The sequence below is a fragment of the Serinus canaria genome, chromosome Z (genome assembly GCF_022539315.1).
Source record: "Serinus canaria isolate serCan28SL12 chromosome Z, serCan2020, whole genome shotgun sequence".
NCBI lineage: Eukaryota > Metazoa > Chordata > Aves > Passeriformes > Fringillidae > Serinus > Serinus canaria.
Genome location: NC_066343.1, coordinates 74,290,069 through 74,315,720, shown reverse-complemented (window position 1 = coordinate 74,315,720; position 25,652 = coordinate 74,290,069). Strand labels below are relative to the sequence as shown.

The following is a 25,652-nucleotide window of genomic DNA, read 5'->3' as shown; positions in this document are numbered from 1 at the left end:
TCTGGAGATAGGAGATATATTATTTATCCTACATTCATGCTGTGAAGAGCTGAATGGGAAGCCACTCAGTCTTGCACAAGATACTGAAGCATAAATCAGTTTACTAGGTCTGTTTGCATGGGTGGAATTGCTGGGGCAAGGGAATAAAGCAAGCTGGAAGAGTCCTCCCTAACACAGGACTGCCATCAGCATCAATTGTGGGCTAACACCCTGCTGCTCTCAGGCCATCATTCCTGGGCTTTATTCTGGATTTCTTAGATTGCTCAGCCTAAAAGGGAAGATGCAAGAGTGACCTGGTATGGGAAGAAAGGGATGCACAGCAGGTTTAGAGCTCCCTCCAGCCCCTTGCTGCTTATTCTGGGACTGATTCTGTCTGCAATTTCCCTTATTCTGATTGATATTCCCTTTGGAAATACAAATCTGGAAAAAATCACCACCTGATACAGGAAATGGGCAGATGTGTATTCTGGCCAAGGGCTTTGCAAGGGGGGAGTGGACATGGGGAGAGTTGTGTCTCATGTGCATGCAGAGCAATGACAGAAGCAAAGTTGGACTGGTCACTGTGCAGTATTATCTGATATTGATTTTCACTGTTTTATTTTACTCCTTATTTCTCTGCTTGCTGTATTGGCCCAATGCCAACTCAAGGTAGAGGCAACCTGCCACAGCATCCAAGAGAGCATTTCCAACAAGAGCAGCAAGAAGAACGAGAATATGAGTCAAAAACTGGAGTGGTGCTGAGCAACAGACTTGTATGGAGAGCAGAGAAATGAAAAGTGAGCTCTGCATGTCCCACACATGGTGTGTGAGGGAATAGCCACACGGAAATGCACCTTAAATTAAGGAAGGAAATTCATGGTTTCAACTCTGTCTTCAGAGGCAGAAAATTGGAGGTGCATGTGACACCCTCCCAGAGAACAACTTCCCTCTCTGATGGTGGCACTGCAGTAAAACACACTCCTCCCAGCAGGCCATGGGCAGTTGAGGATAGCCCTTTTTTCTATCACCCAACCTTATTATAGAATCATCCACACTGGAAAAGATCTCCAAGACCACCAAGTCCAACCATTAACTTCCTGGACCAGTGATCAGAGCCGCTGCTTCTTCCTCCCCTCTGAAACTTTGCTGTCACTGATGGTTTTGGAGCAGAACAACCAACCAGTTCTCCACATATCAATAAACAAGTCATTAAGAATAATGACAAAATACACAATTATTTCAGTTTTTTTTGTAGTTAGAAACCAGAATCAAACCAGGTAGTGCAGCCTAAAGCCTGCTCAGGTACCAGCCTGGTGTCTAAGACCATCAGAGATTGCAGCCTACACTGAGAGACCCTCCCAGTTAATTTCTTTTCATGGCATGGCGATGCTGCCTCAAGCAGCTGACTCATTTCTCAGACAGGCTCTGGTGTGAGATGCCATAGTTCCATGTAGAGTTCAAGAAATGAGAATGAAGAGCACCTTGATAATGCCCTCAGGGTCACATTATCTATGGTAACCATTGAAGATGTGCACAGACAAAACAACAGGCACAATTTGAACTCATCAACTGGGTTCAAAAAGAATTTGGTAACAGCTCAGCTCCAAATAAATGGTAAAACCAATTGAGATGATGCTACAGGCATCTGAGCAACTAATTTTATCTTGTTACCTGCAACATGTTGAGGAGCAGACTCCGGAATTTGGTTCCTTCCACCATGAAAAGGGCCATTTTGTCACAGAGCTTGGCTGCTGTGGAAGCAAAGCTGCGGTCTGTCACCGCTTTCTGGTAGATGGTCTTGACTATCTCCCCCAGCATCTCCTCAGAGTTGGTGGAGTTCTGGGCCTCCTCCATGAAGGTGGTGAGCTTGGAGTCAACATCACTGCTGTTGTTCCTCATGCTGTTGAGAATTTCAATTAATTTGTCCATTTTATTCTTTTCAGGGTCGGTGTTTTCCACCGTGACTTCGTCCTGGTCCGTGAAAAGGGAAAGACAAGGCGTCTGTTACACAAGGAAAAAACAGATATATCAGCCCATGTCCTTGCACAAACAGCAAAGGGGTAAGGGGATTGGGAGGACATAAACAGAAAGAGAAAAGACAGCAATTTTTAGTGGCACAATGGTATAACATTAGCATTGGAAAGCATAAGCGCATGCATCCTGTCCCAGAAACGTCCCCTTTCTCAATTTCCCACACCAGTCAATCCCAAAGTCCTACCCCTCAGCTCAGGAAGAAGATGAGGAGGGTCCTGAGCCAGGATGCCAAAGTCTGATCACCTCTGACTGCCTTTGGCATCTTGGACCAGTTTTTGGTGTCTGTGACATCATGATAATAGACATATTTTTGCTTCTCTTTAGAAAGTGCACTTATGTTAGCAAAATCTTCAGACAACAATCCCATAAAAATATATTTCATATACACATTTAATATAAAATACATACATATAAATAGACATATCTAAATATAAATATATTTTTAATATATACACTTCATGATGTAAATTAAGATCAAAGAAGTCACATGATCCCAGCATTCAAAAGACTCTTGACTTTTCCATCTCTTGCCTACTAAACTTTTCACTTCCCATCATTACCACAGAAATTATTGGTTCTTTTCAACATTTTATTATGCATTTGCTCCTTTTTCCCCAGTGTTAGGCATGCATCCTGCTTGTTCTGGTCTGCTCTCTTCTACCCCTCCAGCTCAATCTTTTACAATACAAACCTGTAGCAAATCCAGTCTCCAAGGGAGTTGTCCAAACCTCCCATTAGGAGACTGCTTATGTTGACAACACCCACCCAAGAGTGGATGCTGAAAGCTTCTTAGTCTTACAAGACTCTAAATTTCTGAGAAGAGCACTAAAATGAATACTCTGAAAGTCTCTGCTATACTCCCATTGCTTTAAAGAACATAAAAATAACTAAGAAAATCTCTTACTCCCCCTCATGCCACATCCAGAAATAGTAAATGCTCATGCATTCAAAGGTATACATTTCCAGCACGCACTCCCATGGAATTGTATATGTTCAGGTTTATTTTTGCTCTGTATTTTGGAAATCTAATTAGAGATAACCCCATGGATGCTTTTTACAGTCTGACAAAAGAATCTCAAGAGAAAGAATCTGAGTTTTACAGGGGGCAAATGGAGATATCATCTCCAAATTCCTCAGAAATCTGTGGCTGAATATTGTTTCCAAAAAGGATTTCTCGTCTGTCACTTGCATGCAATACTTCTGTTATTGTTGGGTTGTTGGAAGGAAGGAAGGAGATAAGGGCATTTCAATTCACTGCAGAGATAAATGGATATCAGCTTTAAAGCAGTGGAGTCCAACTATTCAGCACTTAAGAGTCAAAGTTTGGGATTTAGCTCTGTAGCTGCAGGGACAAATTGCCTTTTTTACCTGTTTTTTTGCAAAGTGACTGAGCTCTTCAGATCAGGTGCTCATGTGTGCACCAGCCTGCCCCCATGGAAAATGGGAGAGCTTCCAGTCCATGGAGAACTCAAGCTGGTAGCAACCTTACCCAAGAAGTCAAGCTCAGAGTCTCAATTCTTTCAATAAAATTCTTTCTCCTGAAGAAGCACAAAGACACCTCAAGAGAAGTGCTGACACTGAGGGTAAATTGGGAGCATTGATGGAAAGGTCCCTTGAGCTTGCCCCACCCTTTGTACAGAGAGTGGCCATCAGCCAGACCCTGAGAAAAAGAGCAACCCAAGAAATAATACCTTTTCTTTTAGTCTCCTCCTCAGCCTATCTTTAGAAGACTGAAGCAAATTGATCTTGGGCCTGTCCCCAGGGCGCTCGTGGGCGCTGTCTTTCCTCTTGGTCTCGGGCTCAGTCTGCTGGGGCTGCTTCTCCACGGCCTCGGGGCCTCGCGGCGCCTCCGTGGGGACGTGCGCCGTGCACGCGGAGCTGTCCTCGATTTTCAGGTTCTCAGTCTCTTTGGTGTTTCTGTGCGTTTCTTTGTCGTTGGGCGAGTGCTTCTGGTTGTGGTGCCATCTCCGGTTCTGGCTGTAGCCGTGGTGGCCCGTCCTGCCCGAGGAGTGAGGGGCCTGGCCTCCTTGGTAAAGTTTCTGGTGGTCCCTGTTATGCTTGGTGCCACCCTGCTGATGATCCGTGTGCTGCTGAGACTTGTTCCCGCTGGGAAGTCTCTGCTGTCGCCTGGAAAGTCAAAGGAAGTCACTGAGAAGTTAGCAGGCCACAGAAAATAATATATAATAATAATAATTAAAAATACATAATATATAATAAAGTGATATATAATAAAAAAAATTAACTCCTGTTAGCTGGAAACCAAATAGGTTTTTTGGTTTGGTTGTTTAGTTTGGTTTTTTATTTTGTGAACTGAATGACAGTGTATTAAAAAAAAATTGTGGAATAAAGTCAAAGGAAGTTCACTCATTCCTTTGTGGTTCTGTTGGGCCAACATATCTGTTCCACCAAACAGCTTGGCCCTTAGCAGGGGACCACAAATGGGGAGGGAATTTCTTGTCATCTAACAACTCATGCCTCTAAGTTTCTTTCAGGGACAGTCATATTTCAGGTGAAAGTTTTTGTGAAGTTGGACAACATGACTTTCGGTTCCCGGGAAAAATTCTCCCAGGTTTTTGTGTTAAATTCTCTCAGGTTTCTGTGTTACTTCCACACTAACCAGAAAAAACAGCTGCAGCAAGTCAGGTAGGCAAGAAATGCCATGAGATTTTTTTTTTCTGAAGGCTTTGGAGCTCCTGATACACCTGGCCTACAGCATCACTTTCTCCTCTTGCCTGCCAACATGGCACACTGTTGCATGAGTTTGCAGTGAGCTAGTTTAACTGCATCAGGGATTTCTAAGTGGGAAAAAAATAACTAAGAAGCAAGATACTAAGTAAACTGGTAATCTGCCCACACCAAATGGTTTTGTTTGGCCTTATTTCACACATATCCTTCGGCACTGCTGCACCAGGGCAGGACACACGCATGGATGAAAAGAGGACCAAAATTGGCTTTGGCAGCATGGAGAGCATGGCATCCAGGACCACAACCTCCAGAGAGAGACCAATGTGTATAGAGCTCCAGATGGATAACAAGGAAATCCAACAGCCACAGAGAGAAGAAACTGCCCCTAAAGGGTTTACTCAATAGACTACAACAACTCAGAAAGAATGAGCAAGCCCCTGAGTGCTGGCTGTAACCAGTAGCCGAGATGGCAAATCCCCAAAAAAACAACAGTTGAATGGAAGAAATGCTTTGGCAGTCTCAGGCATCTCAGATTTCCAAACAGGCTGCAGCGTGGCTGTTCCCATTGGAGAAGGCAGAGCCAGAATGCCATCATCCAGGATGCACCTAAGATGGAGATGGTCCTGGCGCTGGCTGCCTTCTCCAGGGCTGGGTCTTAAGCATGGCCACCCTAAGCATGCTGGCATCCCCTGCATGATGCCTCCTTGATATTGGTCTTGGCTCTGAGAGCCCATGGGGTGTTTTAATGCCTGGCCTTTACAAGGCTGCTGGGAGCAGTGCTAGAGGGTGACACAGGACATCTCCCCAGTATCAGCCCCAAAAACAAGGAAACATCTTTGAGCGCTGTGGTGACCACAGTGGCTTGTTTCCATATTGGTTCTGTAGCTATGATAAAACCCCAGGTCAGTCTCACTCCTTATCCCAAAACCCCACCCCAATCTGGATAAACAGCAGTGTTTACTTTAAACCCATCCCACAGCAATTAATTTTCATCACTGGCACTGCTCAGCTAAGGGAGCTTGCATGAAGGAAGCAACCATTCACAAATACATTTCAATGGTCAGCAGTCTCCAACCCTGCCTGCCAAAGCCATCTGCCCACGGGATCTGTATTCCTTGGCATCCCCAGGAGTCAAAACTTATTTTCTGAGGCCAATTGGCTTTTAACCATGCAGAGTGAGGGCTTGTGTTTAACAAATGCAGGACGAAGAGGCTTGTTCATGGCACTGGAAGGAATTCATGTTTACTCTCAGACCACCAGATCCGGTTTTGTGAGATGTTCAGTGTGTGGTTTTTGGATTTTTTTCTTTTTTTCTTCCCCTTGCAAACTGAATGGCAGGGAATTAAAAAAAAAAAAAAAAAAAAAAAAGGGAAAAAAAACCCAAAACGGAGATGGGAAAAGCTTTCCTGTTTGCTGAAGCCTATGAGCATTTTATGAGTACAGATTCTCCACATCAAGTTTTCCTGGCATTTCTTTGTTTCCTCTCAGTAATGCAATCACATAAACTGCTTTGTAAAGAGCAATTCTTATTAAAAGGGGAATGTCAAAATAAAAGTTAGTTAAAAACCTTATCTGGTAGTAAGGCCTCACAGGCCCAAGTGTAAAAGAGTTTTGCTTTCTGTGGTTTTGCTCTTCTCTCAGACATCTGAGTTTAACTGTCCATTGCATTTCAAATCTCAGCTTATAAGCCAGTCAGCTTGCTACTTTATTTAATTTGTAAATATTGTACAGAAATTACAGAAGTTGCACAAAGACACAGCTATAATTTTGGAAGCAAGGGGAAATGCCTGGAAATGAGCTGGGAACCAAACTTGCCCATAAATTCCTGCAAGACATGCACGCAGGGACAGTTTTTTTTCTAAAGACATATTATAAACCAAACACTTAATGTTTAAGGGCTATGAATTAAAATAAGGTTTAAGATTTAAAAAAACCCAACTAGTTAAGCCAATGTGGAATGTGCAAGATTGTTCATTTTGGGGCCGTTGCAGTAGGGTGGGGGAGAGCAGGCAGCCCTGCCCCTCCAGGAAACAGCTAAAAGGTGATGTCCCCATGGCAAGAGGCAGAGCAAAAACAGACCAAAGCTCTGCAGTCACTAGCCAAAGGGTGAAAACACCAGAGTTAAAAAAGTTTTAGGAAAAAAAATTGCAAGAAATAAAAGGCAAAGGAAGGAGAATGGCAAATAAGGAGCAATGTCTGTGACTTGGCAGCAGTCAGGGGTCTAGACAATCATCCAGCTTTCAGGCAAAGACTCGCTGTGTGCTTTTATCTTCCCAACACCCCAGCGAAGAAGAAAAGCCAAGAAGAAATAGGATCTGCAGGAAAGAAGAGCCAAAGCAGGGAGAACAGGGCTCACATCTTAAAACTTGACTGCACAGCACCTCAAAGCCTGGGAGGCTGGGACGACCCATGCTTGCTCTCAGGTGTCACCAAGGTGCTGGGGACACGGAGAGCCCCAGGAAAGGACAAAATGGGGACCAGCCACACTCCCACTGTAGGTTGTTGGAAACAACCTTGTGCTTGTTCAAGGGCAGCACTGTAGGTGCTCAGATGGCAGCTTAAGGTGATGTCCCAAGATGGTGCCTTGAGGTGATGTGCCAAGCCCAGGGAATCAGACCAGAGAAGAACCCAAATGAACCACCCAACCCAGGCTTTTAGGTCTGAGAGGCTGAAGGGAAGAAGCTGAAGCTTGAATTACACAGCAACACCTCCAAGTAATGCAAGAATTCACCCCAGAAAAATGATGCAGTTACTGGGAAATCATTCCTCTGTCCCCCTCTGTTCATCCCAAGCCATAAGGATGCAGTGCCTTGCAGGGAACCATAACTCAGCTACAAGAAAAAGCATCTGGGCAGTACAATGGTTTCTTATCTCTTGACTCAATTTACCATTAAATAACTATTTTCACTTCAAAGGCCAAATTCCAATTCAGTTCAAAACTCCCCCTGACTTTAGTGGGATTTGGCCATGGGACAAAATGGAAACTAAAGAGACATTGAGAGTCACAAAGAAATTGCAAAAGTACTAAAAAACAAGGGGAGACAGTCAGGGCTGCCAAGCTGGAAATAGGATGGTATTGCTTCTGCTATTGTTTCTCCACCCATTTTTTTATTTAATTAACTAAATGAGATACCTTTCAACAGAATTTAGATCTGACAAATGTCTGTTCTGTTGGAGAAGCCTACGCAAACAAATCTAAGGCTTCAGCTGTCTCGGTGATTACCAGCCTACGTGCTCAGAAATACATGGTTCCTATAAGTTTTTACTACATCGTTTGCTCCCAAGGAAAGGAGCAGGAAGGCACAAGTCTGGGGAAAATAACTCTAGACACGTGGACAGCTGTGGTCTAAAACACAGCTTCTCTGTCCTGTCAGCCTTGCCCATATTCTCACGAGTGAGATGAGTCTTTTGAGAGCCCCCACCATTTGTCTGGCATGTGGGGAGCTGGAGGACAATGTGGGGCTGCATTCTCCTGGTGGCTGCACAGAGATCTGGGTAAGCAATTCCTACAAAAACTGAGAGGTGAGCAGGCACATAAGAGCACTGGTCTCATGAGGGGCAGCTGAGGGAGCTCAGGTGGTTCAGCCTGAAGAACAGGAGGCTCAGGAGGGACCTTCTGATTCTGACAGGAGGATGCAGACAGGTGGGCATTGGGCTCTTTTCTCAGGGAACAAGGGACAAGACAAGAGGAAATGGCCTCAAGCTGTGCCAGTTGAGGTTTAGATTGGATATTGGGAAAATTCCTTAATTGAAAAGTATGTCACACCCTGGCACAGCTGCCCACGGCAGTGGTGGAGTCCCCATCCCTAGAGAGATTTAAAAGCTGTGTGGATGTAGCCTCTGGGGACGTGGGTCAGTGGTAGCCTGAACAGTGCTGGGGGAATGGTTGGACTCGATGGTCAAAGAGGTCTTTTCCCACCTATACAATTCTGAGATTCTATACATTTCCAGTGGCACTTAAGACACTTACCCCCACAGAGCACCTTTTATGGCCAAACAGACTGAAATCCCATCCTGGGACTGAGGGACCAGTCTCTGCAAATGCTGGTTCCTGTCTTTGGAGAAGCTGCCTGGATACTTGCCCATAATCTCAGCCAACTTCCCCAGGGCACAAACCCTCCAGGACACCTTAAGCTCCTTGCAGAACTAAAATTCTGATTTAGTCCTGCTTTTGTGCAGAGCAGAATACCTGGTGGGCACAGCTCACCAGGGGGCCAGTAATTAATAACTAAAATGGACTTGCAGATACTCAGGCAACCTTCTCTACTCCTTGCATCTTTCTGGTGCTTGAATGACCACATTCCTCACTGTATTTGACAGACACCAAGTTTCTCTGAACCCTTTTGTCTGCTTGGGCAGGGTCTCATCTCTCTGTGAGGGTTGGGAATATAATGCTAAGTCTTGGAAGTATCTCATGATCAGCTTTGTTATTAAAATGCCTGCAACTCATTAGCAACCACTGTTGCAAAGGATGGATTAAGATTACAGAATCATTGATTGGTTTGGTTTGGAAGGGACCTTAAATATCAGTCAGTTCCACCTCCCTGCCATGGGGAAGAACACCTTACATAACAGCAGGGTGCTTCATGCCCTATCCAGCCTGGCCTGGAACACTTCCAGGATCTGCTGCAGGAATGGACTCTGTGGGACCTCCCATTCCCATAATGACCCCAGACCCCTCTTATCCATGACACCCCTCAAGGCTGGGGGAGCAGAGCATCCCCAAGGAACTCAACAGCTTCTCCTGCAAATGGAGAACTGGTGGGGCTCCCTGTGGGATGTCAGGCCGCCTCTCTCACCTTCTTTCTGAAAATCTCAACACTATTTTCCATTAAGGGAGGGAAATTAAGAAGAGTCCCTCTTAGAGTCACCACCAAAAGAGTAAAATTCTCAATTTAGCATGTGAGTTATTTCTGGCTGTACTAGCTAGCTGCCCAGGAAACTCAGTCTAAAGAGGGAAAGGGCAGGAAAAAGCAAAATCCTCTGAAACATCCCCTGAACAAACTCATGTCTCCAGGCCTAGTCTTTGTGAACTAAGCATATTCTAGCCAGACCACAAACAATTGGGCTGGTATCCCAAAGCAGGCACTGCTGGAGAGATTTGGGCATGGCAGTACTGCTGTGGTCAGAAACATCCATCATCACTGGCTTTGAGCCTTTAAGAGATGTTGTGGTCCATACTGGAGGGACTGAAGGATCCTAGTTAGGATGGAATGGAATTTTATTGCTTCTAAAACTACCAAAAGGTAGGTACCAAGAGGTCTGGGGAATATTGTTACTGATTTATAACGAGGAAGAAGGTCTGAATTTCTATTTTAGAGGCCTGACTTCCCCCAGAAGTACTCTTCAGCAAGACTACCTCCATGAGAGGCACTCTGATGTTTCACATGCATGGATAATGGTAACCCAGCACTGCTTTGATGCAGGGAGCATCACAGCCCAACCCCAGCCATTTTCTATCCTTGCTACGGCTGAGAATGGGAAACACTTGTACAAGCTTGATGGTTCCACACAATTTAATTGAAAACCTCTAAACCCCACAGAAAGCAATAACCACCAGCTCCAAGGATGAAGAACACAGGATTTGTGTTGTGTTTTCCCTTTGGCTTTCTCTCTCAAACTGGTTTCACTTGGCTCCAGTTTCATTTTTGTTTGCATTTTTCTCAGATGAGAAGGGAACAAGATGTCATGTTCACTCCTGAAAACAAAAATGAAATTATTCACACTTCTTTCATGCCTTTCTGTCACCAAGGGTAGAGACCACCCCAACTGCTAGACTGAGCCCACATCATCTGGCCAGACATGGCATCTTGGAAGTGTAGAAAGTCCACCTGTCAAAATGGTGGTGATCAAGATTTAAAACCATCTTTGAACAGCTGAGATGAAGTGCATAGTTTAAGTCTTACACGTATGCATCTTTACAAACATACAATGAATGCCAGAAGACAAGCACAGCCAACCAAAACAATGCTGTGAGGGGAGAGATGTTTGTGATGAGGCTCAGAGTCTCTGGCTGCTGGGAAAAGCATTATGAAACCCTCATGTGAGTTGCCTACGTGGGCACAATGCTCTTTGTCAACACCTTGGTCCTGAGGTACACTCACTGCTGACAACCCTTCCTTTGGGCCTGGACACCACATCTGCTAGAGATGACTTCATTTGGTCCTCTAGAGCATAATTAGACTCACTATAAACCAACATGGTAGCACTGATTTTCACAATGATGGTTGTAAAACACCAGCACAGGCTGCTCAGAGAGTTGGTAGATGCCCTACCCCCAGAAACATTCAAGGCCAAGTTGGACAGGGCTCTGAGCAACTGTGGTCTAGTGGAAGATGTCCCTAACCATGGCAGGGGATGGGACTGGATGAGCTTTAAAGGTCCCTCTGAACCTGAACTATTGTGTTAGTGTGATTCTGTGTCTTTACATCCAAAATTCCCACTGACTCACAAGCGCACGGATCAATGACCAACTCCTCCCACCCTATTCACAGGCCCACCAGCCTGCAGACTGTGCTGCAGGAGCAGAGAGGGCACTGCTGGGCTGAGGGGACATGGCACAACACTCCTTGGGATGGACTCAAAAGCACTGAAAAGCAAACCTCACTGCTGCTGAAGCCCAGGGACAGCCCTCACACTCTGCAATGCTTGGCTGCACGGGCTGCCTGAGTCAGCTATTTTCTTCCAAGCTTCATGGAAATGAATCTTCAGGAGGAATTTAAGGAGCTGTTTTGCAACAGCAGCTTGGGAAAGATATCCCAAGTACAGATGGCATGTGAGATAGCTCCGAAACAGCTCCTTTAATGCTTTGCTGGATCTCCCACAAATCACTAGGGATGTCAAGATAGAGGCCCTTGCTGCATAGAGCAGGCAACCAGCTAGGAAGGCACCTCCTGGACTTCAAGGCTGACTGCTGTGGCTGGTGTAGAAATCACTGCTGCGATTTCATGTAGAAATTGCTTGGAAATTACTCTTTGAAAACTGCATTATTTGGAATTACGTTGTTGTATTCTCAGCATACTGTAAACAAGATTGCAAAAATTACGTAAAAGCCATCGGAAAACACAGTGACAAGGAACTGAGTCCAGTTTAGACAAAATAGTTTAAATTAAGACACGACCACAGTACACAATGTTTCCCAAACACAATTGGATCCTGGACTACTGGTAAGAATGTGGCTTGAATGAATATGGAATCATCTTTTACTACTTTGCAATAAAAGAGCTTATACTTCAGACTCCAGGCTGCCTCCTTTAAAAATACACCCAGGCTGATCAGTTAACCCGAGATCTGATAATCCTCCAAGAGTTATAAACTTTAAACCCATGCCAAGATGCACAGACACAGCCCACCACCATCCTCTGTGGTCTGTCCCTCAAGACACATCCTAAATAGTACAATGAGCCCCCACCTGCTGCCTTTGTGTTCAGCTGTCTTCCTTTAGACCCCTGTGCCTCTTTGACCTGCAGCAAGGAGACATCCTAGGTTTTTTTTTTTTTTCCATACCCTATTTATACCAGTGCTTTCTAGTGAAGAAATAAATGTCTTTCCTGTAGGAGCTAAGGCAAGATTTGACAGGATCTCCTGACAGCTGTCCAGACATATGAGATGACCCAAAGTCAATGGCAAGCAATTACTTCCGACACAGGGATCCAGTAAAACATCAACCCAAGCTGCAGAGATGCTTCGGACTTAGGTGTGCCAGAATCCTTTATCAAACACATTAAATTCAATTCTTTAAACAAGATGAAGCAGCCCGTATCATTTAATGTAGAGATTTGGGAGCCAGGATTGATCCAGAAATTGATTTATTGCAACTCAGTGACAATCCTAAGCTGCTTCCTGAATGTTTACTTAACTCTGTCCCACTGTCAAAAGAGGAGTTCATAGAATTATAGATGGTTTGAGATGGAAGGGGCCTTTTACAAGCCATTTAGACAACCCCCTCTCTTGTTGAAGGTGACCCTCTGAACAGGGTCACCTTCAACAAGAGAGCTCTCTGCTGCTGACCCCACTCCTCCGTCCTCTCTCATGCTACCCCTAACACTCCCACAGAATTGCTAAGCTGTGCCAGGGTCTGATTCACTCCCAAAGCTTAATTTCTCTTGGACGAGTTTTCACTTGTCAGTTTGGACGGGAACACACTGCCTGGGGGGAGGCACAGATCTGGGCCACCTTCTGCAGCTCTGATGTCACGTAGCTGTCGGCCCTTGCTGCTTGGGGACCTGCACCCCCAGCTTTAACCAGGAAATTAGGAAGATCCATAGCATCTGCACAATGCTGGGAATGGCTGGAGCAATGTTAGTTTAAAGGAAAGAAAGAAGCCTGTTGTCCACTCGTGCCCTGGAGGCTGTCACGCTAAATAAAGACATTATCAGAGAAAGAGCAGAGACTCAGCGCCTTCATGCCTGTCAATGACCCTGACACCTTCTGAATCAATCTAAGGACTTTCTTTCCCACAGATGGTCCCTTGGAGACAGACTGCTGTGGCTGTAGTAGGAATAAATGGAAACAAAACAGTTAACAAATAACCAAAAATAGAGCATAGTTACTTTTTTTTTTTTTTTTAATATGGAGATGAAAAATCCCTGGGTGATTTATGTGCCAGCAGAGATATTAGCTGCATATAATAGATGCAATATTTTTAATACTAATATTTTGGGCTGAGACAAGAGCCGGAATGGAAAGTATTTCCAGTGCCTTGACTTCTTTATTTTGCAAACATCAGTTGCTAACTGGGGTCAGACAGAAATATTGTTTCTGCAACAAGAGCCCAAACAACTTAAGCTGGCAACTTCTTCATACACTAACCATGCCAGGAGGCCCTGCAGAGCTCCAGCTTGTTGCTCCCTCCCAGGTCCCCGAGGCCAACATCCCCAGCTTGGGCTTGCAGGGAGAAGGAGGGGCGGAAGATGCTCTTTTGCTTAGAGGTTGGCTACTTGCCATGGCCAAAAACTAGAAGTCACCACCCAAACCATGCGACCCCACCACTGAAGTGCTGCTGGGCTTCTTCAAATAGGCCAGGTTTCATTGAATTACATCACATCACACAGTGGGTGCCATAAAGCCTTTCATTTATACCCACTGAAAGTATCAACCTGTGCTGTATCAGCCTGTGCTTGCCCTCATCTCTGAGCTCAGTTACCAGATAGTCTGGGGAGCAATCTGGCAGCATGAACCCCGGGGTGCTCACTCTGAGACGGTGGCACATTTATACTTGAGGATGGAAAGCACGAGAAAGAAGCAAGTTATTTCACTTCATATTCACTCCAGCAACCAACTGCTGACAACACCTCCATGAACTCACACTGGAAAACAAGGTGTAGATGGATGAATCCATTTCCAGTGCCGAGGAGCCGTGCCGGAAACACTCCACCAAGGAGAAAGCCATTTCAATAACAGATCGGTTTCCTAGAGCAGAGGAACCTGCTGCTGTATTTCCTTCCCTCAATTCTGGCTGGCTGAAATAGCATCACGTAGCCATGTTTTGCACTGTGTGACAGTCAGAGAGAAGCCCTGCAGGGCAGGCTCAGAGGTGGCAGGGCTCACACACAGGAGGATCTGGTGGCCAAAGATTCACTCCAAGGTCTGTGGTGGAGGAAGGTCCAGCTACAAACTCTTTCCACCTTTCCACCTCAGTTTCTTCACAGTCAAAGGGGAGATGCTGAGAGCAGTCCTCTGCCAAAAGCCACCTTGAGGTTGGTGAAACACTGATGAGGTGTTTTGTTGTCCATCTCTCTGGCTGCTTGCCCGGGGGATGGCTCTTGCATTCTTTCTCTGTGACCCATCCTACATCCCATGCCTGCACCCACAATGAAGACCTTTCTCACATGTTGGGTAAAAATAAATAAATCACACCAGGAGCTACCAAAGCAACACCAATACAAGCAATACCAAAGACATGTACCTGCTGGACTGAGTCAAGAAAATGTAAAGGAGATGCTCTAAGGGCTGGAGACAGGTTGAGGAAACTGGGGATGTTCACCTGGAGAAAAGAGGTTCCAGGGAGACCTCACTGCTGCCTTACTGTACTTAAAGAGTGTTTATAAAACAAGAGAGAGACTGTTTATGCAGGCAGATAGGGATAGGACAAGGGGACATGGTTTTAAACTTAAAAAGGGGAGATTTAGATCAGATATTAGGAAGAAATTCTTCCTGTGAGGGTGGGGAGGCACTGGCACAGGTTTCCCAGAGCACCTGTGGCTGTTCCTGGATCCCTGGAAGTGTCTAAGGCTAGGCTGGATGGGGCTTGGAGCAACTGGGGATAATGGAAAGCATCCCCATGGCAGGGGAGTAGAACAGTATGATATTAAAAGTTCCTCCCAAACCAAGCTATTCCAGGATTCTGTGAAGATGACCAAGTTGTCCCAGGAGGAGAACTACTCAGAGTGTTCTGGAGCATCTCTCCTGTGAGGAAAGGCTTAAAGAGCTGGGGTTGTTCAGCCTGGGGAAGGCTCTGTAGAGATTTTATTGCAGCCATTCAATACTTACAAGGGAAAGAAACCTTAAGATCAAGTCCAACCATTAAGAAGGGAGAACACCGCTGGGAAGCAGCATTGCACGCTCCTCTCACCCTCGTCCTGGTGTCCACTGCTGCTCACCAAGCCAGGAGACCTTGCGTCACCCATCACACCTCTCTCCTCTTGCTCTTATGGCCCTTCTGTCCAGCTCCAGCACACCAACAGCACATCTAAGTCCAAGTTAAGAACTCTGCTGATGCAGGATGGCATGGCAAACACAAGGTAAGGGGAGTGATGTCCCAGCTGGAAGGACAGCCAGCAGCACACGCGGACAATACGTCCGCCCTGCTCGCGCGCTGTAATTCATTAAGTCATGGTAACGCAATCACCCAGCTGAGCCCTGCCAGGATCAAGCTGCAGGGCTGGTATTGTCCTCTGGGGACCTGCAGCCCTGAGAATTAATTCTCAGGAGTGTAATAACTCCCACTGACACAGCAGAAAATCAAACCAAAATTATGATCTGTCTCTAAACTGCCTTCTGCCAACCCCTCGGCTGTGGCGCTGCCACCGCCAGCTCTGCTCGGGCAGGCAGGGCAAGCACCCACTGCTGGGATTGCCATGACTATGAACACTTATTTCCTTGAGGAGACTTATCACAAAGGACCAGCATTGCAACAAGGAGCTCTTCATCTTGTTCTCGAGGAGGCTCAGCTTCAGCTGGCACAGCTTTCTTAGGTCATGTGGTTTAGTTTTAGGTAGTTCTGTGGGAAGCAGAGAGCTGGACTTGAGGGTCATTATGGGATACCTCTATATTGACATAGTCTATGATTAGGACAAGGGGGAATGGTTTTAAATCAAAGGAGAAGATATTTAAATTAGATATTAGGAAGAAATGATTGACTGGGAGAGTGGGCAGGCCCTGGCACAGGTACTCCCACAGCAGCTGTGGCTGGTCCTGGATCCCTGGAAGTGTCCAAAGCCAGGCTGGATGGGGCTCAGAACAGCCTGGGATAATGGAATGTGTCCCTGCCCATGGCATGGGGTTAGAACGAGGTGATTTTCAAGGTTTCTTCCCACCCAAACTATTCTGTGATTCCTTTTGGAGATGCACCGTTTATTGCACTTGTTACTGAAAACATGACCTGTCCTTCATCACTGGTTCAAATTTTCTAAATATTAGGCAGAACTGCACCTCTTATTTTAACATCTCTGCTTAGGTGCTTTCAGCTGCTTAGAAGAGTTTCTTACGTCACTACATTCTAAACACTACTGTCTATCTAGATGCTAGTGTTCCTATTTTCCATTGCAGGCAAGTATCCCACCAGACTCACTTTTGTGCTTGAAAATAATAATAATAATAAAAAAATCACTCCTGCATTTGTTTCTCTTGGAGAAGAGTCAGTTTTTCAAAGCTACCACTATGCTGGCTCAACTGCCCCACAGCCTGCTCAGCATGGATGGCTGTGACATCCCTGTTGGGTTTGGGGTGCTCCCTCTGCACCCCCTAAGTCCCCTCCAGTAAGCCTCATCAGCTCCCAGGAGGGCATGGAGAAGACAGGAGCATAAGGATGAGGATAAACCCCTGACTTCCAGATGCTGCTTCAAGGGTTCAGACCCATGTGCTGTTAAACCTAATTAATTTGATTTGGAAATCCTACTGAGAAGGAAAGGAGTGTTTCAACTTCTTCAATTCCTTCCCTTCCTCTCTCTTTATTCTGTTCCAACAGAAGTTCAGCAATGTGCTGCAAATCATTTAGCTCAGTGCAAATTTTCAGTTCATCTGAAGCATTTAATTTTGTTCCAGCTAGAAATGGCCCTTTGGCCCTAAAATAACGTCTTGATATTGTTGTTTTTAATAAACATCCTCTCCTCTCACTGCAAAGCCCTCAGCAAATGGCCCTGAAAGAACAAAAGACATTTCTGTATTGTTTTAAGTTCTCTTCCTTTCTGAAAAACCTCAATTAAAACGGTGAAAAAGCTACTATACTCTGTAATTATGAACTCATTTCTATTCACTCGCTCAGCAGGAGAGCTTTGTCCTGTTGACCTCTGGGAATGGGTTTCTAAGGCTCTTCCAAAATTTCACAGCCTTAAAACCGACACATTCATGCCAGGCGTAAAACACGTTCACCTTCACCCAATATAACTTGAAATCTTCAAACCTGGGGTGAGAGCTGCTCCTCTGACTACTTTTATTTGTGAGAGGAGCCTTAGTGCTGGCCATGAATGGACTGGCTCTGGAAACAGTGCAACCCCTTCAAGACAGCATGAAAACTGCATGAATGAGGGCTGTCAGCTGACTGTAAGGTGTTTTCAAACAAATACCTTGCATGTCACACTCCTGAGTGATGGCTGGGATACTCTTTATCTTTCCAGTACAAGAACTACCTGGCCTGAAGAGGATGCATCCCACCCTCTTGACTTGCCAATGGGATGCTTGTGGGAAAAAGTTGGAGACTTATTTTGGTTAAGTTCCACTGGGGAAAAAAAACTTGTGAGACAAAATGCTGGGATAGCTTGGTTATGTGTATCTTTAAACTCTCAGTGCAAGATTAAGGAAGGAAAACCAGAGGGAAAGCTGTTTTTTAATAAGAAAGGAAACAGAAAAAAAGATGATGCCTGAGAACACAGAATTAGGTAAAAATTAATGCAGAGAAGCAAATTTTCACATAAAATGATTTAGTAATGTCCTTCAAACACAAGCTAGAAAAACAGCTTTAAAGTAAGTCCTTTAAATAGGACTATAAATGACACTGCCTTAGAGCCAGTTACCAATCCTCCCATGATTTCATGTGTCCATAACACACCTCAGAACATCCATTTATTTCATCTTTATGCTTAGGACTAAACCAATGGGAACACATAAACATCCACAACACAGCTGAGGCACAGCTCATCAACCAGTTTCCCAAAATCCCACTCAACTCCAAGGGCTTGGGTCAGCTCATGTTTTGCCTGAATTGTGCAAGAAGAAAGCACCCCAGCCGTGATAACCACTCCAGGGGTCTCCTCAGACCTTAGGACATACCAGATGAATCAACTGGACATCCCCCCACCAGCTCTCTACCAGAAGAAAGAAGATGCTACCTCTTCTGGAAGCAGTTGATAACTGATGTGATGGTGAGCTAGGGGTTGTAGCCTTTAAAGGGCTCAGGGCTAAACCTTTCCACGTGTGGTGACAACAGCTCTGCTGACGCCTGTTTATGAAAAAAACAAGAGCAAGAAAAGGCTACTCCACACCTCACACAGGCTGCTGTGGAATCCTGCTCATCACCAGTACCAAGCCAGTTTGGCTGGTAGAGCTCAGAAGTGTCAGTGGCATACCTCTCCTATCTAACTTGCCTCTTTTTAGTCCACTGTATGCTTTGTGATTGATGTGTTGAGTTATATTTGGTCACAAAAGAGGTAAGAAAAAGAACAAGGGTGCAGGTATTTACTTCACCATATAACTTAAAGCTTGGGTCAGAAAGGACCTTACAGATCATCCCATTCCACCTCCTGCCATGTGCAGGGACAGCTTCCACTACCCCAGGGTGCTCCAAGCCCCATCCAACCTGGCCTTGGACATTTCCAGGGATGGGGTAGAAACAACTTCTCTGGCAGCCTGTGTCAGGGTCTCACCACCCTCACTGGGAACAATTCCTAATTCCCAATAGCCCATCCAACCCTGCCCTCTGGCAGTGTGAACTCATTCTTCTTTGTCCTACCACTACACGCCCTTCTAATGAAAGTTTCAATCCCAACTGAGAATGGGATGCCCAGTCTCAAGTGTCTGTTCATGCTGAAGAGAGCCCAGAAAAAAATCCTTGTCCCAGCACTCCCTCCAGAGTGAGGTGTTTTGGCTCAACTCCTCCCACATCTCTTTGTTTTTCTGACTTCCCTGGTTCTGGTCAACATAGGAAGGCAAAATAAAGCAAGGAAATACGTTCTCTATAAGATGAACAGGCTAACTTTTCTTATGTGGGGGAGAAGCATCCTCCAAAGCTCATTGAACACATCCCCTCTCAGCATAATAGGAATTTGGGCCTCCAGTTCATATCTGGTCAATGTAATTATGGACTCACAAAGTGGGATACAGCTGACAGTGACACTGGAGATGCCTTACAGCATCTTGTTTGGCCTCCAGCCATTTTGGTGCTGGCATCATAAGGTCTGGTGTCTGGCAGCTCCTTGCATGGAGTTTGAGACAAGCTAGGGCGCCTGAAATAGCCCGTGATCAGGGAGGAGAAGCCCAGCAGCCTCTGATAAAGTTGAACACTGAATGAGGTCTCCCATGTTCCCTGCAAAGCCTTGGATTTAAGAGTGGCTGCTCTCCTAACCTTCTCCACAGTTGCAGAGCCACCATGAGCTCCTGTTCACTCCAAAATGCTCACAGAAATTACTGAATCACACAGTGGTTTGAGTCAGAAGGGGCTTTTCAAGATCACATTTCTCTACCCCTCCCATGGGCAGGGACACCTTCCGCCAGACTAGGCTGCTCCAAATCTGGCCTGGAACACTTGTGAGGAGCCATCAGTGACAACAACTCATTGACCTCCAGACCACACAGTAAAAAGCCCCTAATACCACACAGTAAAAAGAAAATACTGAGTTTTCATAAAAACCACCTCCACCATAGCATCCACCACAGCCACACACTTAAGTTCTGGATTTTTTTTCGCTGGAACAATTATTTTGCTTTTGGTGAAGCAACATCTTAAGACACTGAGCCTATCCAGCAGCCCATACATTTCTATCAAGGTTTCATAACAGTAACATGCTTTGCTGGTGGTACATAAAGTCTTTCAAGCAGTGGCAGAGATGGATAAAAACAACGTGCAAAAGCCTCCTGATGCCATGCATTTGCTTGGCTATTTGGGGTAAATTTAGTCTGCAGGACAGGGGTCACTTCAGTCACCAAGACTGTGAAGAAAAAACGGGCATTAAAGGTCTTGTGTTTTAAGAGTTTTTGTGTAATGACAAAGCGATTCAACAGTGAGGTGGCAACCCTGCAGCTGGGAAATGCATGCAGCTTGCTCCTCCGCTGCCTCCTGGCATTAGGAAAAAAAAGAACAATGAAAGGAAAGGATAAATTTTGTGTAGATGGGTATCTTTTAACCCTTCTGCATGGGTCTTTAGCAGGAACACAAGGAGGACAGATCAGATATGGAAAACAGCAATGGACATGCAAACCCTGACGTCCTGCTCACGAGCACCATGTCCTGTCAAACTCACAAAGGTTTATCTTTCTCTTGCCATTGGTGTCGAGCCCAAAGAGCTCTCTGATTTTTACAGCAGTGCTTTATCCTTGCACATACATAAAATGCAGAATCCTTTTGGCTGCTGCCAGCATCAGGAAAGGAGTTGTGAGCACAGCACCCCTTCTGTGGTGTGCTCTGCCAGCAGGATGGTGCCCACACCACCTGCCCTTGGGGGGTGAAGCATGGCTGGGCATATTTTCACTAATGCCCCCAACACGTAAGGCCTCCGTGCTGCCCACAACACCAGAAACGAGAGCAGCTGGCTGGAGATCCTCTACTCAGCCTGCCACAGCTTGAGACATGGGTGACAGGCAAAAAGAAATTCCCCAGTGGATGCTAAATACCAACTGCTCCACCTCACTGCTCCTGATGTTTTATGTGGACCACTTGGATGATGGGAGGACCCCACGTGTGCAGCTCTGGGGATGGTGCTGGGGCAGGTGACTTGCTCTTAGATAAGCTGACCAAGGACTGATGCTAGATATAAATTTGGCTAAACTTCAGATGGCTTCTGCAGAGCTGTTGAATCATCTGTGCCCTGAAGGTACCAGGGCTTAGATTACTCCACAGGGATATCACAGAATCCTAGAATGGGTTCATTTGGAAGGGGCTTTAAAGCTCATCTTGTTCCATCCCTGCCATGGGCAGGGACACCTTCCACTGACCCAGGCTGATCCAAGCCCCATCCAACCTGGTATGGGACACTCCCAGGGATCCAGGGGCAGCCACAGCTGCTCTGGGCACCCTGGGCCAGGGCCTGCCCACCCTCCCAGCCAGCAATTCCTCATTCCCAATATCCCATCTGTCCCTGCCCTCTGGCAGTTTAAAACCAATGCCCTTTGCCATGCTGTGTCCTGCTCACTAAGCGATGGTTAAAGGCAGCAAAAGGTGTTGATGGAATCAACCAAAGAACCTTCAGACCTCACCTCCAGGTGTTCCCTCCTGACAGAAACTGCAGTGCTGCCCAGCAGCTTCACCCATGTCTGAGTCTCACCAGCTGCATGTTCATTGGGTGTCAGAAAGTGGCTTTTTGATGATTTGAGGATTATTCCTTCAATGGTGAGCCCAGTGCAGGCTTTGCTCTCAACAACCTGCTCCCGCAGGAGTGGGGTCTCTGTGCTGTGACCCCTGGCAGAGCCTCCTCCTCAGCTCCTGGAAGGAAAGGCAGTGGGGCAGAGTGATGCCACCACATCTGGCCAGTATGGCTCTGCAGGTCAGAAGGGCTTCTGCTTGACCCTTCCTGATATCATCTCTGCCCTACTCTGTCACCACCCCACCATACCTAGAGGGCAGCTGCTGGACCAACCAGATCCAAATGACAAAAGGTCTTACCCAACAGCCTCATGAGAGGGCATGGGAGTAACTACAAACACAAGGAGGAATGACTTTGTGCTGGGTGCAACTCCTTCCAGTTCCCTCCATCTGTTACTCCCTTGGTGACAACCAGACCTTCCTCTGACTTCCAGTCTTAGTTAAATAGCCAGTTTTATCCACTTCCTCCTCACAACAGTGTGTTTCTTCAGCAGAAACTGCCCTTCTGCCTGTGCACCTTTTACCCCTGGGTACCTTGACAGCATCTGCATCAGCCCCCAGCCTCTGCCAGGCAAGGCTAAACCAGCTGACATGTGTGAAGCAGAATTTCCTTCTCTGAGCTCTCAAGTTTATTTATCCTTCACTTCCCTGGGTGACTTTGGATCCTCTTAGTAACAAACAGAAGGAAAAAAAAAAGAAAAAAAAGACAGAAAACTTTTGCTTTCCATTTTATCTCATCTTAAATCCCCCTTGCTCATGGCTCCATCTCACTCTGGCACCACATGGTCCTGCAACTCCCACCCGAGCATGTACCTTGCCCCTGAATGAGGAGACCTTGCCCTTGAAGGAGCAAGCTGGGCCAAGCTGATTCCTGTGGTGTTTTACGACAGGGTGAAGCGGCAGAGTGCCTTTATGGTGTTTTGAAAGGAAATTGTACAGGAACAATGTCCTGAGCAGCGTGGCTATTGAAAACCCTTCACAAAAGGAGTTTGTCACAAGAGGAAAAGCAGCTTAATCAGTCGAACTAATCACTGTAGGTGGTTGAGTGTCCCCGAGGATCTGTAAAATTAAATATAATGGGAAAAGAAATATATCACAGCTTGCCTACGCTCCTCAGTGGAGCCGCCAGCGGATATGGGACGTTGCCTGCCTGGCCCTGAGCCCACCATGACCATCCTTTGGGCTGTCCCTAGGCAGAACCACCTCCCTGAAGACCTACATGGCTGGGCTGGGATGAGCCCCAGGAGTTTTCTCAGCAGTGTAGGCCCTGACTGGGGAATTGGGACAGGGATGCCCACTCGGTGTGCTCACCCCAGATAACCCAGTGCGCGGCGTGGGCGTCAGCAGGAGGGTCACGGTGCTTACACAACCCTCCTGCTTCAGGAAGAGGAAACTGTCCCTGACAGCTACCCAGGGCTCTCCAGGGAAGGAGGATATTTCTGCCTCCCTCAGCTCTGAATCTAATTAAGTCCAGAAAACACATACAGACAGAAAAAAATAATCCAGACTGTTTTTTCCTGATCATTTAAGTGCAATGCCAAGTTAATGCAAGGAAGTAAATAAAGTCAGACAATGCTAGAGAAAACTTTGGGACATTTTTGTAATTTTGTTCTTGAAATCTTTAAGTATTTGGGGCATGCTAAAAGGACATGGGGAGAGCTCCTGAGCCTCTGCTCCCAACCCTTCCCTCCATGTATGAGCCAGGAGGACCTGTGCAGCCTTCTGCTGCAGCTCCCACACAGCGGTTTTATGTAGGGTGGACTCCCCAGGTGCAGAAACACCCCTCTGAAAATCTCATCCAACAGGAGAAGGAGGAGACGACACAAAGCTCAGTCACAGTTAAAGGTGATGATCCTTCACCTGAGGCTGCCTGTGATCCCCAACAATCCAGGCTGGGACAGGCAGGGCAGTCCCTCATGGCTTTGGTCACTCAAAGCCTGAAGACACATCAGCTGCACAGAAGAAGCACAGGAGATTCCCACTTTTTCTACTGAAAAAAAAAGGATTTCAGGGGCCTTTTGTGAAGGTATTGATTAACTCTTGGGCTTTTACTCCATTTTCCCCAGGACCCATGTCTGTTCTTCCCTCTGCCATCCCTTCCTGTTCTTGGCTCCAGACAAAGACAACCAAAAGAGCCATAAGTTACCAGCCAGCATCTGTGCACACCCAAGAATTTGCTTCTGCCAAGCTGTTCAGCCTGATCTGTCCTTTGAATCCATCAAGATGTTGGATCAATGTGATTTCAATGGTGCAAACTTTTTAAGACTTCCCCAAAAACCCTTTCCTGGTCATTAGGAAAACTGTTCCCTTCCTCAAGAGACACAGAACCGTTTCAGTACTGTTAACCAGAAGACCAAGAAGTAGGTACAACCCCACCTGTCCTATTGCAATTCCATATATTTAAACTTCATATATTCCCTGTAAAGTCTATTTGAAAAAGCAATGTTTTTTATCATTCCTACAAGGCTGGGGCAAGCCACTGTCGATGTATTTCCATGCATTTCCAGGCCAAAGAATTGGGCCAGCTGGACTCTCCATCCCAAACACATCACACCAGGAAGCCATGGAAATTGGAGGAACCTTGGGCAACACAAAGTCAGCCAGTAATCCTTAAAAAACAGGGGATTTGGGAACTTTTTGAAAAAGAACGGGCCAAACTCAGAGCCCATCTGCCCAAGGAGATCATATCCCACACAGCTTGTGCTGTGCCAGCAGGGAGGCATTGGGTTGGGAGAGGTTTGAGGAGAGGACTTGAGCAATGTGGGGTCTGTTGCGTCCCACATTCCACAGTATCTTTCTTCTTGCAGGAGAGGTTGTGCCACCACCCAGAAAAACTGAGTCCTTCCCTAGAGGTGGCTGCTCTTGGAAGGTCAAACTAAGATCTCAGCAACAGTGGTGCCCTCCACCACCCTCATCAGGAGGTGGCAGTCACACCTCCTGACTCAAAGCCAACAGAGAGGACACTGCCTGCAGGATTGATACCAGGAGAGGTGGGGAGTGATACCCCTACAGCTCTGATCATAAGCTCGTTGCGGGAAGGGCCCCCTACCTCCTGCAGGCTTTTACAGCACCGTGTGCAATCAAACCCTCCAGCAGATGTGGCGCTGATGTTGATTGCTGTGATGGAAAATGTGCCCAGTTTTTTTAATGACATCTAATTTGCTCTTCATGCCTATCTTATGCAACAAATGAAGCATGCATCCATGGGAAATCATAGGATCCCAGAATGATCTGGCTTGAAGGGAGCTTGAAGACCATTCAGCTCCAGAAGCAGGGATACCTTCCACTAGGCCAGGTTACTCAGAGCCTCATCCAACTTGGCCTTGAACACTTTGAAGGATAAGGCACCCACAGAAATGGAAAAAAATGGTTGGGTAACATAAAAACATAGCACATTGCACAAGGAGAGAGCTGTGGGTCACTTCTTTGGGGTAGCTTCTCCTGAAGGGAGCGAAAGGTGTATGGCAGAGACCTCAGGGTAGGTGAACTGTGCTCCTTCACAACACAGGGACAGCATTTCCCGAGGAAAGGTGACGGGAAGGAAGCAGGGACAGGCACTATTTATAGCAGGGCCGCACATCAGCGTTGTTCTGCATGTGAAACAAAAGGTGCTTCACTAGCCCAACATTGTCCCCATCGGAATGTCACTGTCAGGGAGACACTGGAAAGCCCACATGCTCTGGGAGGGAATCAGTGCCATTTTTAAGACCAGCTGGGATATAAAGGACAGATTTCTGGATACAATCTGCTTTATTGGCTTTTTTTGTAATAGCTGTGTTATATAAAGCTCCAACGAACCCAAAGGTCACCTACAACCAGGCAAGGCCAGCTGGACCTGGGCATCGAGCAGAAGTCAAACTGGGGGTTGACACTTCGACCCAAGCTGGATGGTCACTTGTGAGGGTGACTCCTGCACCTGGCAGGAGGATGGCCAGCATGGTGACCAGGGATTTGTCAGCCTCGGATGAGGCAAGTGCTGGGCTGGAAAAACCCATGCACCCCATACAGGCATTACTTGTGGGGCCCAGGGTGCTACTCCAGGACCCACCAGCTTCAGGAGAAGAGGAAAAGCTGCCCCATGAAACCCAGAGCCAGGTGTGCCCAGGACTTTGGGGCCACACCTGCTTCTAACCAACTCAGCAGGACAACCTCTTGTCTTCTTGCCAAATCCACCACATGCCAGCTCTACTTCCATCTTTGGCTGCTACTAATTCCTCTCTAG

At 46.4% G+C, this 25,652-nt stretch overlaps 1 protein-coding gene across 5 annotated transcripts in view; it reads right to left on the bottom strand.

Annotated features, from left to right (window-relative positions):
- Positions 1–25,652, bottom strand: part of CTIF (cap binding complex dependent translation initiation factor) — a 135,519-nt gene that overhangs the window by 39,726 nt on the left and 70,141 nt on the right. For 4 of the 5 annotated variants that reach the window (XM_050986718.1, XM_050986722.1, XM_050986720.1 and 1 more), the window contains 2 exons: positions 3,705–4,140; positions 1,651–1,980 (listed from right to left, as the gene is read on the bottom strand). In XM_050986718.1, the coding sequence (XP_050842675.1) occupies positions 1,651–1,980; positions 3,705–4,140 (766 nt within the window). The remainder of the gene's footprint in view (positions 1–1,650; positions 1,981–3,704; positions 4,141–25,652) is intronic. The other variant, XM_050986719.1, reaches the window with a different exon arrangement.